The following is a 17,455-nucleotide window of genomic DNA, read 5'->3' on the forward strand; positions in this document are numbered from 1 at the left end:
GTTGGAAAAAATGAACCAGCAAGTAGGTAGTGAGGGGGGGGGGGGGGACCGAGACCCTGGCCCATGCGAATCGGTACTGAGGACCAGCAGGAAAACCGGCAATATCACTTGTGGATTAACAACTCTCGAAACGGCACTCCTATTTGGCACGCAGGTCGCCAGATAGTGAGTTGGCGCGTACCACCTACAACGTGAGATCCTTTACGTGTCGGCCTATTTCGGGATACCTTCCCCACCGGTTTTATTATTTTCCTTTGTTTTTTCTTTCTATTTTTTCTTTTCTTTTTACTTTTTTTACGCTTTTTCTATTTCCTTTTTTAGTTTTCACTACTGTTCCATTTTTATTTCTATTTAATTTTCTATTTCCCTTTTTCTTTTTGAGACCACCTTTCAAATTTGTGAACATATTTTCCCAAATCATGAACAAAATTCGAAAATCATGAACATTTTCGAACTAGTGAACAGTTTATGAAATAATTAACATATTTTAAATTCACGAACTCACAGTTTTTTTTAATCATGAACATTTTTTTAATTAATGAACAATGTTTAAAAATACACAAATCTTTTTTTTAAGTTGAACTTCTTTTTTGAAACCCATGAACATTTGTTTTGAGTAGGCAAACATTTTTTTTCAGAAATTGGGGAACCAACTTTTTAATTCACAAACACTTTTTTGTTTTGACAAATATTTTTTAAGATGGATGAACATTTTTTGAATACATGATTTTTTTATCAGCAAACATTTTTTGAATCAATTTTTTAATTCACGAACAATTTTTACAAATTCATGAACAATTTGTGAATTTGCGAACATTTTTTCAATGTCATATCATTTTTTGAGTAAACAAAAAAAATCAAAATCATGAACGATTTTTTGTTTTCCCGAACTTGTTTTTCAAAATCGTGAAAATTTTCTAAATATGTGAACATTTTTTGTAAAATCACAAACATTTTTGAATCCATGAACATTTTGTGATTTTGAAAAAATTACAAATGCTCAATTAAAAAGTAGAACATTTTGCAACACAAATTATTTAGAATAGAAAAAAATAAACACAGAAAATAAAAAGGAAAGTGTACAAACTTAAAATTAAAAAATAGAGGGCCCCGCCAATGGGGCGGCCCAAAAGGCCACGCTGGGGGAGCGAGGGCTGCGTGCTGCGACTCCTCCAAGCGCGCAGCATGCCCGAATAGAATGACTTGGGTCCAAGTTATTGTGTGCTAGCGTTTGGGCTGATTGCACCTGAGGATTTCTTTGTTCTAGTTTTTTTTATAGGCAGGTTCGGCCCAACGGTAAGTTGTTCACCCACTATATACTATGTGTTCGAGAGAGAAGTCTCTATTGAAAATTATGCCCCTGGGTCTACCTTAATCATATTATAAAATTCAAACATACTTTGCTGTAATTTTATTTCCCTTATTTTATGTTGTAATTTATCTATCTACATATGCAAGATTTGATCCTTGCAAATAACGAGTTCAATGAGATTGACAAACCTCTTGCCCGCATTGTGTGCAAGTATTTGCTTTTCCGTGTGCAGGTGTTGTTCATGAGGCTTTGCGTGATTCTCCTATTGGTTCAATAAACATTGATTCTCATTGAGTGAAATACTTATCTGTACTGTACTGCATCTCCTCTACTCTTCGGAGAAATCTCAATGCAACTCACAAGTAGCACTGCTCCTCAGGGATAGACGTGCAACTAGGCAGGGAGTTTGCAAATCAATATTGAAAGAAACCATTTTCAACTGAAACCTTTATATTTATATACGTACAGGTGAAACAAAAGTAAAAATAAAAATAAACAAAAGATCACCCTCCGCCTTGCTGCCCCTTTGGACTCCCGTGCATAGGGGTGGAAACGGATCGGATAGTTCTCTTACCACTTCTGTTTTCATATTTTCAAAACAAATACAAATGCGGATACGGATGCGGCTCGGATGTTATTCGAATACGAATATGTATCGGATGTTTACTCGATTCGAAACGGATACGAAAAATAGCGACATATTGCTTAAGTGAATTAGTCAATTGCTATGTGACATGAAATAATGAACTTGTGACATACAATAAGTCAATAATAAATAGGTTTATGAATAAATACAATTGTAATGCATAATAACTTCTAAGTTTAGTCATGCAAAGAGTAAAATTTGAGCACTTATTAGGCTTTTATATTGGATAATTGGAATATTGGTGCTAGAAATTTGAAAAATACCCCCCATAGTCTTATTCGGATATGGATACACTTCCATATCCATATTTGTGTCAAAATCCCCTACCATATTTTCTATTTGTTAAATAAATTCGGATACGGATAATTTTGATTTCCATTTTGGTTAGGATGCGGATGTTTCAGATACGAATAGGCATTTTCTCGAATACGGATATAGGATATTTTGGATTATCCACTACCACTTTCCACCCCTACCCGTGAACACCACAGCTTCAAGTGTGTTGTGCCCATTACAGTTGCAGATGGTTTGCGACACATGCAACTAGGGCGTATGTTTGAGAAAAAACATTTTCAATCAGAAAATCACACATTCGTGCATGGGTGAAAAATAAAATAAAAAACAATATATTTTCGAATAATAAGAGGAAAGTATGTTTCTACATCGTTTTGTTGAAAGAAAAATTGAGACAATAATTTCAAAGAATTGGTTACAGTATACGTATATCCAAAGTGGGTCATCTCAAAGGAACTCCAGTCGGGCGATGTTGTGTATCGCTCACTGCGAGCAATACACGGCGTGTTGCCCGCGTGGGATGGCCCTGGCCTTGCAAGAGACTGCGAGTTTTTTTTTCATTTCATTTTTCGGCCACTGCAATTTTAATTTGAAAACAAATCACGAATATAAGACAAAGAGATGAGTTTAAGAAAATGTTCATGAACTTTTAAAAAGCTCATAAATTTGAAAATATTTACAAACTCAGAAAATGTTTATGAATTCAAAATTGGCCATGAATTAAAAAATTGTTCATCAATTCAAAAAATGGTTATGAAAAATTTATAAATGAACTCGATATCACAAAAATGACATGGACACAAAATCATCCCTGAACATTTTTTGAAAATATTATTTTTTTTAAAAATAGGAAAGGTTTTAAAAAAATTACAAAAAATTATTGAAAACTGTCATTTTTTAAATTATGAATATTTTAAGTTTTTATGGAAAGCGTGAACAAATTTTAAAAACCTGGTCAATTTTGAAATTTTCATTTTTTTTGAAAAACATGAACTTTTTGAAAAAAGTAGAAAAGAAAAAAAACAAAACAATACAAGAAGAAAAAGGAAAAGGAAAAGAAAAACAAAAAATAAAACCCAAAAAACTAGTAAAGGAAAAAAATGGTTCAGGAACCTTCTAGGAGGTTCCCAAAACCAAACATGTACCTCGGAGGCTTCCTAAAGCCGGTAGTTGTGGGTCGCTTGCTCTTTAAGTTTCGGGTCCTAATGGGCCGGCTCATCGACCTACGTTAGAGGGTGATTGAACCCTTAACGCTCTCAATGAAGGATACATATCAATTATGACTCTTTTGCTATAAAAAATCAACTGTGACTCTAGTATGCTTCCAGCTGAGATTTGTTACAAGTGACTTATGGGCTCATGGACTTGTACTAATGTCCAAGAATACTCCCTCTTGAAAGGGGGTGGTAAGTAAAGACAATTTGGTATATCCAAGAAGAATTCAAAAAAAGAGGTTTCTAGATTTATTAGGTTTAATGCACTTCGTTAATGGAGGGATTGTTGTCTTGATTCATGAGTGTTAGTGGCCTTCGGTGGGCTTCATCTTTCCATGAGCCTCTTTATACGGGGTTGCCATTTGACTTGGCACTCAACTTTTCATTTTACCCCACACAAAAACTTTTCATATTATGCTTCCAATTTTATCTTTTGATATTTTGATTCCTTTAATGCAAAGACATAATAGCCCTTTAGTCGAGAGTCGATTTGCACCTTTACAACATACTCCATCCGTCTCATAATATAAGACCTTATTACATCCAATATGTGAGTATATTAGATGTAATGACATCTTATATTATGGAATGGAAGGAGTATGAGATATAAAACTTAAAAAATTGAATAAAAATATGTGTTCATTAATTGATGATTAATCCAGGAAGGATATACTATTTTTTTGAAGAAACAAAAAAGCAATGCATGCAAGGTGCGCAAATGGCATGGAGCGACATGTATGGAGGTGCCGGTGGCCGGTGATGCCCATGTCCCGAGGTCTCGTAACCATGGACGGTGGGGAGATGGTGGGGTAGGAGTCATAGCAGATCGATGTATATGGTAGGTGTTCTTCATCTCTGCTACGATGATGTCATTGGACCGTGTGAGAACAATTTTTCATGGGAAAGGAATCTTTCGTTGTGAAGAGCGACCATGCCATAAAAGACTACTCAAATCAGACATGGAGTTTCTCCTTCTGAGATCAAATACAACATTGTAAGCAGTAAAATAAAAAAAATGAACTTTTTTACAACAAACGTTGTTCAATTTTATGCACACCTGCAATTTTTTTTTAAGAAAAGACATTCTTAATCTTCTGGGAAAAATCGATTTTCCCGAAAGACCTCCACAAATTTTATTAAAGCATTTGGAGAGCTGATTTTGTTATTTTTCCCAGACCTCCACAAATATGATCTCGTCATAAAAATTTGCACGCTAACAGAAAAGTAAGCAATGTTAGTTGAAAGAAATCGATTTTTGAATTTTGGAATTAGTAGGAAACCTTCAGTTCAGATTTCTATTCCTGTTTGACGAGAGCTGCACAGCCGTAAACATCAGACGAGAATCACATGCTCAAATGGGAGACACCTGTCCAAGGTTCCCTGCCCCACGCGAGCGACCTCGCCGGAAACGAGTACACCTTTCACCTCAACTCCTGCCATGTCACCCGCACGACGACGGCGTTTTGCCTGGAAAACACGCCCGGAAACTCGCAAAACACCAGGATTTACCCCCGGCGAGCCGCCACCACCACCCAACCCCGCCGCGCGCGTCCGCTCCACAGAAAATAATGCATCTCCGTCGTTTTTCCGCCCGATTCCCCGCCCCCTCATTGCCACATTCACACCCCCACGAGTTCCACACCCTCCTCACCTCCCCGGCGAAGCAGAGAATCCTCCCTCTCGCCGACTTCCTCGAACACTTACAGACAGTGAAGTAGAACTACTGCCTGCTCGCTTGCAGTAGCTGCAGCTGCAGTGGTGGTCGTGGCATGGCTTCTTCCCTCGCGCCCGCGTCGTGCGCGCTGCCCCTGCATCCGAGGGTGGCCACGGCGGCTGCCGCGGCGGCAGGCCCCTCCTGCCGCGTGCTGCTCGCCTTCACGGCGCCCCGCTCGGCCGCGTCGGTGCGCCGGGCGGGGATCCTCGCGCCGCTCCGGTGCTCGCCGCTCGAGGATCCCGGCGCCACCGGCAGGGAGGAAGGGGGGAAGGAGAAGGGGGGCGTGAGCAAGCGGGTGCACGGGAGGCCCATGTGGAGGCGGATCCTGTTCGCCTCCAAGAAGACCCGCAGCATCATGATTCTCAACGCCCTCACCGTCATCTACGGTAATACCTACCTTCCTTGATCTCTCTGCAGTTCGTAAGATATGCTAAAGGTGTTAAGAAACGGCGGCGTCACGAATTGGCACAAGCAACAATTCTCCATTGTTCAGTAGCGCAACTTCGCTAGGAAAATTCTCTGATCTACTCCCTCCGTTTCTAAATATAAGACCTTTTAGAGATTTCAATAGGGACTACATACGGATGTGTGCAGACGCATTTTAAAGTGTAGATTCACTCATTTTGCTCCGTGTGTAGTTCATATTGAAATCTCTAAAAAGTCTTAGTATTTAGAAACGGAGGGAGTAGAATTCAGTATCAATCATGAAACTCAGTGTTTGACAACTTCCTGTTTTTTGTTCCTGTTTTCTGCAGCAAGTGATATTCCAGTTCTGAAAGAGGTTGAAGCCCTCACAGAACCCGCGGTGTTCAACATGGTGCGCTTCGTAATCGCAGCCATCCCCTTCATACCATTTGTGATACGCGCATTCGGCGATCGCCGTACACGAAATGGGGGATTAGAGCTAGGAGTTTGGGTTAGTCTAGCGTACCTTGCTCAAGCAATTGGGTTGATCACATCTGAAGCTGGGCGAGCATCCTTCATTGCAGCCTTCACAGTACGCCTTCTTGCACAATTTTTATGTTCTGTTGTAATGGTGGAATTGGCAAGTGTTGTGGAGATACCTAAGGAAATCTGTGTGAACAGGTGATAGTTGTGCCTCTGATTGATGGCATTTTTGGCGCCTCGATACCCATGCTGACTTGGTTCGGGGCCATAGTATCAGTTATAGGGGTTGGCCTGCTAGAATGTGGTGGCTCTCCTCCTTGTGTAAGTACTAAGCATTTAGTCGTGTTCCTTGCACAGTAGCTCTTGTTAGCTTATTCCGTTGTCCTCATAATGGAATTCAGAATTTACTAGTACAACACTTCAATGTCCTATTTTGTGTAGCTATCAACAGTGATACTCTGAATAAATATTTTACCAATAGCAATGCCCAACCAATTCAAAGCACTCCATCGTTTTGTTGAAAGAGAATTGAGATCGTCTTTTCAGAGATTTGGTTACAGTATATAATTTTCATGTGTCTTGACAAAGAATATAATTTTGATTTTGCAATCCTCTCTTGTTGTTTCCAAAGGTTGGTGACGTGCTGAATTTCTTGAGTGCGGTATTTTTCGGGATCCATATGCTTAGAACGGAGCAAATATCAAGAAGTACAGACAAGAAGAAGTTCATGGCTCTTCTTAGCTTTGAGGTTCATAACTGAATTGCGTACTTGCAGTCTCCGATATCCACTATGCTGCTCTAATCATCTTGGTCACAAATGGGAACCATCTCACTGACCATCTATCATTCAGGTCCTTGTTGTGGCTTTAACCTCGATAATCTGGTTTTTGCTCAAAGATGCCTTCGTTGAGGTCCACGATTCCAGCTTTGAATCATGGACGTTTGGTACGCTTTGGGATTCGGCGGCTTCTTTTCCTTGGATACCAGCACTGTACACCGGAGTCTTTTCAACGGGGTTATGTATGTGGGCAGAGGTTAGCCTACTTTTGAGAACCTTGTAGTAGTTTTATGAACAGTCTGGAGACTTGTTTAATTTATGAGATCATCTTACATGTGTGTATGTGCGCAGATGGTAGCGATGGCCCATGTTTCAGCAACTGAAACTGCAATCGTTTATGGACTAGAACCGGTATGGGGAGCTACATTCGCTTGGTTCCTCTTAGGTGAAAGATGGGACAATGCTGCATGGATTGGAGCTGCCCTTGTACTATGTAAGTTTGATGCTTCTTTCCGCTTTGTTCTGTGCTTTTGTAGTTCCATTTTCATATTCAGACAGGCAATACCTTGACGTAAGTGCTCGTATTAATCAATCACAACAAAATCTTCAAGCTAACTGAATATATCTTGACATCCTTTTCATCAGGTGGAAGCCTTACTGTACAGCTATTCGGGTCAGCTCCCGAAAAATCCCAGAAAGTTGAATCGCGCAGTGGGAATACATTTGAATCCCCACTGAAACGGCAGGAGCGCTTGTCCCTATCTGCTATCCCCGTCGATTCCAGGAAGAACATAGGGAGCCAATTAGAGAGGTAAATCCTGCCTCTTGGCTGTCAACTGCTTCACCACTTATCCATTTCCTGTGCTCTTTTGTGCTGCCGTTAGCATATTTTACTTTGCTTATTAAGTTTTATCTTTATTTTCTCTAAAACAGGAAGGATAAAACATTGTAGCCCAAGGTCAAGGGAGTAACGCATCCTCCAAAGACAGGGTCAAGAACTCAAGATCGCAACTGTATGTAAACCAAAACAAGCGGCCTTATATCTGACACTTGCTTTGGTTCATTAAGTAGATGCAAGTGCAACCGGCGTTTGCTCTACAGAGAAAGGTTGCTATTCCCATGATCTCGGAGGTTAGTTGCCATTTAGGGTATCGACTGGACTAACTAGTGACTAGAGATAATCTAGTGCCCAGTATATATTAGAAAATGTGGCATTGTCTTTCCCCTTTTTGAAAAAAAATATATTAGAAAATGTGGCATTGCTGGCTAGAAACTCTTGTGCATGCTACAGCAGCCGGTGTAAAGTGGCAACTGCAGTTGGGAACATTGTGTGTAGATTCCATGTAAATATATTTAACATACGTAGCAAGGATGATAGTAAATGATAACGCCATTGTTGTCAATATTGTAAGTCTGTTGGTAGGGTTACTAGTTTAAACCATGTAAATAGAATCTTAGACAGTCGATGACGATCTGCTTTTATGTTCCATTTTGTAATTATGTAGTGCTGAAATCATCATACCTTATATGAGTATTTCTTCAGATGCATACATTACATGACTTTGGAATGTATAACACATCAATTTCATGCTTTTTTATGTAACAGAAATCATGATTTACGCATGCATACTTAGCATTGAGCCATTCTATGTCTGCAAAATGCAATTGTTCCAATCTGGTCCAAAATTCAGGGATTCCAACTGTTACATTTAGATATGAGATTTTCTTGATCTTCATTAAGGGCCCTTGCGCGACAGAGGGCTTTTTTTTTGCCTCAAAAAGAGAAGTTTTTTTTTCTTTTTTAGAACATCTTGGATGTTTTTTTTAGATCACATCTTTTTTTAGGCTTTTTAGATCACATCTTTTTTTAGGGTTTTATGGATCACAGCTTGTATTGGGTGGAGGGAGGAATGGTTTAGATTGTGCCGCGCTGTACCGTCCAAGGCTTGGCAAAACACAGCAGTGGAGTCTTTGAGTATGGGCCAGTCTGACCTGGGCCCGAATCCTATAAGGCAGGCTGAATGGGCTGTTTCCTAGCGAGCCTTTATATATTCCCGTCTACAGAAAGGATTTTTTTTACGGATGACTTTTTATGCAGGGCAATTTCATATAACACTTAATAAGCACTTAAGTGGATGCCTCGACTTGGGGTTTGCCTTTTTCCCCCTAGGCTTTGGCGGCGCTAGGGTTCCACACCTTCCTCCGGCGATCTACCGCCGGAGTCCACGTAGAACCTGCTCGATGGCTGGGGTTCCGGCTACGGGGAGTCAACCAATACCGGCTGGATCTAATCCGGCGGAGTGCATGAAGGATTTACCGCAAGATCGGGCGGCGCTCGAGGATGAAAGGAGGATGGCGGGTTTTCGATCTGAGGACCAACCAGGCAACGAGAGATCCGATCTGTCAGGGGCGGAAGAGGATGAGGATGGAGTTCGCGAGGGGGACGAGCAGGACGGGGAGGAAGAAGAAGAGGAGGGGGGTACTATGGACCCGAAGTAGACTTGGACGATCAGTTTGCCGGGATGAATCTGCATGGGGAGGAGATTGAAGACCTTGATTTTTCTGGTGAAGTGGACGAGCTGATCAAAGAGGTGCGTTGGCTAGGGATTTTTAGGGTTCATACAACCCGGCCCTTCGGACACTCGGCGCTTCTGAATCAGATGCGCAATGCTTGGGCTGCTGCGAAGGGGGTCACGTTCAATGTAAAAGGTCCCAATTTGTTCCTTGTTCAATGCCACTGTCTTGGGGATTGGAGGAGAATCATGGACGGGGGGCCTTGGCTGTTCCGCAGGGCGCCTGTAATTATCCAAGAGTATGATGGGTTCTCAGACGTCTCTCAGTACAAACTGAACAAGGTTCCGGTGTGGGCTAGGATCAGAGGTTTGCCGCCAGGGCTAACCGCAAAGAAGGCGCTCGCAGAAAAAGTTGCAGCTAAGGTAGGAGGTCCACCGATCACTGTGATGGTGAATGAGGGGGTGATAAACCCTAATAACACGTTGAGGGCGAGGGTGTTTCTAGACGTCAAGGAGCCTCTTGTCCGTTTTGTGCCAATAACCCTAAAAGAGAGCAAGAGGTACCCAGTGACATACGAAAAACTCCCTGACTTCTGCTATCTTTGCGGTTTGATGGGTCATATAGTTGAGGAGTGTGGGGATGGTGTGCATGATCCAAGAACCTATGAATGGGGCGATTGGCTGCTCTGGGCTCCGGAGCCGAACCCGCAAGCTCAAGCAGATCGGGGTGAAGGAGGAAGAAGTGGCGCTAGAGGAAGAGCAGGGGGAGAGGAGATAGAGGAGGCAGGCAGGGGAGAGGCGACGGGGGAGGAGGGGGAAGAAACAGTAGAGGAAGAGAATTTTCGGGGGAAGAGGAGGTGAATTACCAGTCTGCGCATCAGGGTGGAGGAAAGAAACATTCGCAAGAGGCTGGTCTCTCCTGATGGCACGTTGAATGTTAGAGGGCAGCCTGTTCCTAATCTTGCAGGCAAAGTAGCGGATACTGTCCTTTTGCTGGAGGGAGGCTCAACCTCAACACACAATGAAGGAGGAGAGAATACACCGGGAAAGCTGCCGATAGTTAAGAGAAGGAAGCAGGGGGAGAAAGGAGATGTCCGACAGGATGAATTGATGACGGAGGCGGCCTCCCTCGAGGAGGACCGCCGAGCCCAATGAATGCTTTGTGCTGGAACTGTCGTGGTTTGGGCAACCCCGCGACAGTTCGAGAAGTCCGTGATCTCACGGCTAAATTTGCCCTGGCCGTGCTATGCCTAGTGGAAACTCAATTGTCGAGTGCACTTGTCGAGATTTTAGCACAATCTTTTGGATATGATAGATCCTTTGCTGTTAGTAGTTCGGGGAGGAGTGGAGGTCTTGTAATTTTCTGGAATGAATCAATAAAGTTAGAAGTTACTGGCTACTCGAAATATCATATAGATACACATATATCAGATCTTGGACCTTCGCCCTGGAGGTTAACGTGCGTGTATGGAGAAGCACAGGTGGCGGAACGATACAAAACATGGGACACGCTGCGCTCTATTTCGGCATCTTCAACGCTGCCTTGGGCAGTGCTGGGAGATTTCTACTCCAGACAGAACACGAAGGAGTTAACTTGAGAGGCCAAGGTCAGATGGATGGTTTTAGGGATGTCCTGGATGTTTGTGGCTTGCTGGATTTAGGCCACAAGGGAACATGGTGGACGTTTGAAAAGAGGGTTGCGGGTGGAACATATACTAGAGTTCGTCTCGATCGAGCAGTCGCAGATGCAGCATGGAGCACTGTTTTTCCGTTCGCGGAAGTGAGCAACGAAACTGCAGCTTGTTCTGGTCATGGGCCTATAGTTCTGAAGCTAACAGATGATGAGGAGGCGAGGAGGAAGCCGAAGAGCTTCAAGTACGAAGTAATGTGGGAGAGACACCCAGAGTTACATTCCTTCATAGAAACAAACTGGAATGGTAAACCGAAAGGGTTGTCGGCAAATGAGGTTAGGGATAAATTGAAAGATCTCAGCGAAAAACTGTACAGCTGGGACAGACACACTTTTGGCAATGTAAAGAAGGAGATCAAGCAACTCACGAAACAACTTGAGGTTTTGAAAAACGTCCTAGGACGAACAGAACCGAGCCATCTTGAAATCAAAGTGGTTGACAGACTGGTCGAGCTATACCACATGGAAGAGATCCTGAGCAGACAGAGGTCGAGAGTAGACTAGCTTACTTATGGGGACAGCAATACAAAATATTTCCAGCAAAGAGCATCAATGAGGAGGAGGAAAAACAGGATCAAAGCCCTAGCTAGGCCGGATGGGCAATTAATCGAGGATGTGGAAGAACTAGAGGGCATGGCAACTGAGTTTTTTTATAAAGGGCTCTACACATCAGAAGGCTGCAACAACATGCAAGAGGTTCTGGAATCGGTTCCGGTAAAGGTGACGAATGAAATGCGAGCACAACTGGACGCGGTGTATATAGAAAAGGAGGTCAAAACAGCACTTTACCAGATGTTTCCTATGAAGGCGTCGGGGTCTGACGGATTCCCGGCTCATTTCTTCCAGAAGCATTGGGGGGCCTGTGGAGAAGAAGTGACTAAGGCAGTACCGGCGATCGTCGAGGGGAATGAGAGTGCGGAAGGCATCAACCAGACATACTTGGTGCTAATACCGAAGGTAAAAAACCCATCTCACTTATCACAGTTCCGACCGATCAACTTATGCAACGTGCTTTATAAGATAGCTTCTAAAGTTATTGCCAACCGCCTGAAGAGTGTGCTCCCTGAGATCATTTCAGCAGAACAATCGGCCTTTGTCCCCGATCGTTTAATCACAGATAATATCATCGTAGCTTATGAATGCTTGCATTTCATGAAACACAACAAAGCTATCAAACACCGACATTGTGCTCTTAAATTGGATATGATGAAGACATATGATAGGTTGGAATGGGATTACTTAAGAGCTATTATGTTGAGACTTGGTTTTTCTCAGAGATGGGTTGATATTGTTATGAACTTGGTCACATCAGTCTCATATTCTGTTTTGTTTAATGGAAAGAAGTTGGAGGAATTCAGACCTAGCAGAGGAATTCGTCAGGGAGATCCTATCTCCCCTTACCTGTTCTTATTGGCAGCGGAGGGCCTTTCAGGCCTATTGAAAAATTTAAGTCAGTCATCTCAACTGGGTGGGATACAAGTGGCGCCTCAAGCTCCACCTGTTAACCACTTGTTATTCGCAGATGATAGCCTGCTGTTCTTTAAAGCAACTGGGGGAGGGGCGACTGAGGTGTCAAACCTGTTGGAGAACTATTGCCAGGCTTCAGGTTAGAGAATTAACACAGCTAAATCTTCAATCTTTTTTAGCAAGGGTTGCCCAACTAATATAAAAGATGAGATTAAAGTGATACTAAATGTTCCCAATGAATCCCTCAATGAGAAGTATCTAGGATTGCCCTCTGATGTGGGCAATTCTAAAAACGGGGCATTTAAGTACTTGAAGGACAGATTATGGAGTAAGGTGAAGGGGTGGATGGAAAAATGCTTGTCTTCACAAGGAAAGGAAGTCTTGGTGAAATCAGTGGCACAAGCGGTCCTAGTTTCTTCAATGTCGTGCTTCAAGTTACCTAGGGGTCTTTGTGAGCACCTAAGGCAATTTTGGTGGGGAAGCAGGGAAGGTAAACGAAAGCCAGCTTGGGTTTCTTGGAAGTCCATGACTCAGCCCAAATTTATGGGTGGGCTAGGATTCCGCGATTTTGAGCTCTTCAATCTAGCTCTATTGGCAAGACAGTCCTGGAAACTTTTACAACAGCCGGATTCTTTGTGTGCAAGAATTTTGAAGGCTGTCTACTACCCCCAAAGCACAATTTTGGAAGCTGAACTTGGGAATCGGCCATCACAGGTATGGCGGGCCATAGTGGAAGGAGGAAGAGATGTCCTCAAGCAAGGGATTATTCGGAGAATTGGAGATGGAGCAACAACGAGAATATGGGCGGATAATTGGATACCTAGGAACGCTATCATGCGACCGCTAGCGTGTCTCTCGGCCAACCCCCCATCATTAGTGAATGAGCTGATTGATGTACACAATGCGGCATGGAATAGAGAAGCACTTGATGCTAATTTTATTGCATCAGATACTATGGCCATCTTGGCAATTCCGATCTGCACTAGACAAATGGATGATCACTGGGCGTGGAACTTTGAGAAGAATGGAGTTTTCTCGATAAGATCTGCTTATCGAATGTTGGCTGACACAAAGCGTAGAAGAGAGGAATGGTTAGAAGGAAGATCAGGATCCTCGGATTTTGAAGCGGAAGCCAAATCATGGGAGACGTTATGGTCTATCCAAGTTCCGGGAAAAATACGTCATTTCATGTGGAGACTGTCTAAGCTTTCGATCCCAACAGAGGATGTAAGACATGCAAGGAAAATGACGGACGGTGATAAATGCCAACTCTGTGGAATGGCAGACTCATGGCGACACTCACTTTTTGAATGTTCTATTGCCAGGTGTGTGTGGGCACTTGTTGATGAAAACATACTTGATTTTATTCAAGCGACGCCGGAGCAGAATGCTAAGGTCTGGTTATTTTCAGCTATAGATCATCTTCCTCGGGACAGTATGTTAACAATGGCCGTGACTATGTGGGCGATATGGTGGGCTCGTCGCAAGGCCATTCATGAGGGAGACCCGCAGAGCCCACACGCGACTCATTCATTTGTGAAGAATTTTATTGCTGAACTTGCAACTATTCAAACCGGGACAGGAGCAAAGCACGACTCACACGCAACAGCGAGACCTATTGCCAGGCAAAGGTGGATAGCGCCCGAACTTGGAATTGTCAAAATCCAGGTCGACGGGGGAGTTGACAGAAACGGGAGAAGAGGGGCTGCTGCTACAATAGGCAGGAACCACGATGGCCTGTTCCTAGGCTCCTCAGCAATGGTTTTTTATGGGATAAACGATCCACCGATGCTGGAAGCGTTGGCTTGCCGCGAGGCTCTAGCCCTAGCTCAGGATCTAAATTTAGATCAGATTGTTGTTGCTTGTGATTGCAAAACCGTTGTGGAGGAAATTAAGAGTGGGACGGAAGGGAGATATAGCATTGTTATCAAGGAGATCCAGGCCCAGGCAAGACAATTTTCTCGGTGTGATTTCATCTTCGAAGGTCGGCAAGGGAATGTTGATGCTCATAATTTAGTCAAATTTTGTACTTCTCTAGAACAAGGGCGCCACATGTGGCTGGGAGTACCCCATAACTCTTTTGTTATCCCTGTAAACCGAAACACTAATCAATAAAGTTTGGTTTACCGCTAAAAAAACTTAATAAGCACTTAAATGTCTCAAAAAAAACTTAATAAACATTTAAAAATAAAATTGGGGAGTGTATCTAAATAAAATCATCAATGGAGAAGGGGCACTTCTCTCTTTCGTGGTTCTCTTTCTGAAAAGAAAAAAAAGGTATGCCTCCATGCAGGATCGATCTACAGACCTTCAGTTTACAAGACTGACGATCCACCGATGCTGGAAGCGTTGGCTTGCCGCGAGGCTCTAGCCCTAGCTCAGGATCTAAATTTAGATCAGATTGTTGTTGCTTGTGATTGCAAAACCGTTGTGGAGGAAATTAAGAGTGGGACGGAAGGGAGATATAGCATTGTTATCAAGGAGATCCAGGCCCAGGCAAGACAATTTTCTCGGTGTGATTTCATCTTCGAAGGTCGGCAAGGGAATGTTGATGCTCATAATTTAGTCAAATTTTGTACTTCTCTAGAACAAGGGCGCCACATGTGGCTGGGAGTACCCCATAACTCTTTTGTTATCCCTGTAAACGGAAACACTAATCAATAAAGTTTGGTTTACCGCTAAAAAAACTTAATAAGCACTTAAATGTCTCAAAAAAAACTTAATAAACATTTAAAAATAAAATTGGGGAGTGTATCTAAATAAAATCATCAATGGAGAAGGGGCACTTCTCTCTTTCGTGGTTCTCTTTCTGAAAAGAAAAAAAAGGTATGCCTCCATGCAGGATCGATCTACAGACCTTCAGTTTACAAGACTGACGATCCACCGATGCTGGAAGCGTTGGCTTGCCGTGAGGCTCTAGCCCTAGCTCAGGATCTAAATTTAGATCAGATTGTTGTTGCTTGTGATTGCAAAACCGTTGTGGAGGAAATTAAGAGTGGGACGGAAGGGAGATATAGCATTGTTATCAAGGAGATCCAGGCCCAGGCAAGACAATTTTCTCGGTGTGATTTCATCTTCGAAGGTCGGCAAGGGAATGTTGATGCTCATAATTTAGTCAAATTTTGTACTTCTCTAGAACAAGGGCGCCACATGTGGCTGGGAGTACCCCATAACTCTTTTGTTATCCCTGTAAACGGAAACACTAATCAATAAAGTTTGGTTTACCGCTAAAAAAACTTAATAAGCACTTAAATGTCTCAAAAAAAACTTAATAAACATTTAAAAATAAAATTGGGGAGTGTATCTAAATAAAATCATCAATGGAGAAGGGGCACTTCTCTCTTTCGTGGTTCTCTTTCTGAAAAGAAAAAAAAGGTATGCCTCCATGCAGGATCGATCTACAGACCTTCAGTTTACAAGACGGACGCTCTACCACTGAGCTATGGAGGCGAATGTTATCTTATTACCTAATCAGCTAACTTAATTATGTGCTTCATTTCTATAGGTCGGCAGCTTGAGAGCGGCATGTTGTTTTCTCTATCTCTATATACCTACTACTTAAAAAAAAAGTAGTATTGTTTCTTTTTCTGCCAGGTAGAACTCTTCATCAACTGGTTTCCTCCCTTTCACCATGTCCCTCCATCGATTTTTTCTCTTCATCTACCGGTTTTTTCCCATCACATCATATTTGACCGCACCTTCACAGTACATCGCTTAATCACATTAATTTACTTACATTTTGCAGCACTACATCAACTCCGCCTTAATAAATAACTAACTCTTGCAATAACATGAAATCATGCCGCTCAATTGCACGCCATATTTGACCGCACCTTACTGTCTGTATGCCGCTCAAGTCCATGATATATTTGACCTCACCTTCCTATCTGTACGCCACTCAATTATATTAATTTACTTACCATGCAATGCATGAGCCAGGTTACCAAATGCCAAAATCAAAATTCCAATTCTTGGTTCTTCCCACCTACCCATGCCATACAAAGTGGAATTATGTCTCCTAGTTTTGGCTCCCGTCGCAATGCATGGTACATACCTAGAGTAAACAAAATCACAGCGCATATGAAAAAACATCAGTACAGTTAAATGATTTTGAGGTGTTAGTAGGTTTTAGTCCCGTAGTAGATGTCTCATTTAGCGAGCATGTGAAAAAAATGCAGAGAAGGGGGAAACGGCAAAATCACAGCGCATATGAAAAAAACATCAGTACAATTAAATGATTTGAGGTGTTAGTACGTTTTAGTCCCGTAGTAGATGTCTCGTTTAGCGAGCATCAACAGCGGGTTCCCTGCTAATGCTCCAACTCGCTCCCTGCCCCCTCCCGTCCCCTTCTAGTCGGTCAGTGTTCTTTTGGGTGTTGTGTACTGAATATTTCCGTTAAGAAATTAATGAAAAGGGGTGTGAGCCCGGTTGAAAAAAGAAGTCCTTACGTATGGCTCGATCTGATCTGACCTGGACCCGAATCCTACAAGGCAGGCCGAATGGGCTGCTTCCTAGCGGGCCTGTATAATCCCTTGTCTGCAGAGAAGTGGGAGTCACTCAAAAAAAAAATGCAAAGAAGGGGGAAACGGCAATAATACTCGGATTGTTAAAAAGAGTGGTGGAATGCCCCCATGCAGGATCGAACTACAGACCTTCAGTTTACAAGACTGACGCTCTACCACTGAGCTATAGGGGCCACCGGTTTTTTCCCATCACATCATATTTGACCGCACCTTCACAGTACATCGCTTAATCACATTAATTTACTTACATTTTGCAGCACTACATCAACTCCGCCTTAATAAATAACTAACTCTTGCAATAACATGAAATCATGCCGCTCAATTGCACGCCATATTTGACCGCACCTTACTGTCTGTATGCCGCTCAAGTCCATGACATATTTGTTGGGAATCGTAGCATAATTTAAAATTTTCCT

At 42.6% G+C, this 17,455-nt stretch overlaps 2 protein-coding genes and 2 non-coding genes across 4 annotated transcripts; 2 read left to right on the forward strand and 2 right to left on the reverse strand.

Moving 5' to 3' along the window:
* Positions 1-4,913: 4,913 nt before the first annotated feature.
* Positions 4,914-8,394, forward strand: LOC109757351 (uncharacterized). Its single transcript, XM_020316175.4, has 8 exons — positions 4,914-5,566; positions 5,936-6,177; positions 6,267-6,389; positions 6,700-6,816; positions 6,920-7,102; positions 7,198-7,339; positions 7,492-7,657; positions 7,780-8,394. The coding sequence occupies exons 1-8, from the start codon at positions 5,236-5,238 to the stop codon at positions 7,796-7,798; spliced, it is 1,323 nt and encodes a 440-aa protein (XP_020171764.1). The 5' UTR covers positions 4,914-5,235; the 3' UTR covers positions 7,799-8,394.
* Positions 8,395-10,971: 2,577 nt separating this feature from the next.
* Positions 10,972-11,553, forward strand: LOC141021620 (uncharacterized). Its single transcript, XM_073497460.1, has one exon. The coding sequence runs from the start codon at positions 10,972-10,974 to the stop codon at positions 11,551-11,553; it is 582 nt and encodes a 193-aa protein (XP_073353561.1).
* Positions 11,554-15,894: 4,341 nt separating this feature from the next.
* TRNAT-UGU (transfer RNA threonine (anticodon UGU)) lies at positions 15,895-15,966 on the reverse strand. The gene has a single exon. It is a non-coding gene; the product is annotated as a tRNA-Thr (tRNA).
* A 1,174-nt stretch (positions 15,967-17,140) lies between these two features.
* On the reverse strand, positions 17,141-17,212 carry TRNAT-UGU (transfer RNA threonine (anticodon UGU)). The gene has a single exon. It is a non-coding gene; the product is annotated as a tRNA-Thr (tRNA).
* Between the last annotated feature and the right edge of the window lie 243 nt (positions 17,213-17,455).

The sequence above is a fragment of the Aegilops tauschii genome, chromosome 4 (assembly GCF_002575655.3).
Source record: "Aegilops tauschii subsp. strangulata cultivar AL8/78 chromosome 4, Aet v6.0, whole genome shotgun sequence".
Lineage (NCBI taxonomy): Eukaryota > Viridiplantae > Streptophyta > Magnoliopsida > Poales > Poaceae > Aegilops > Aegilops tauschii.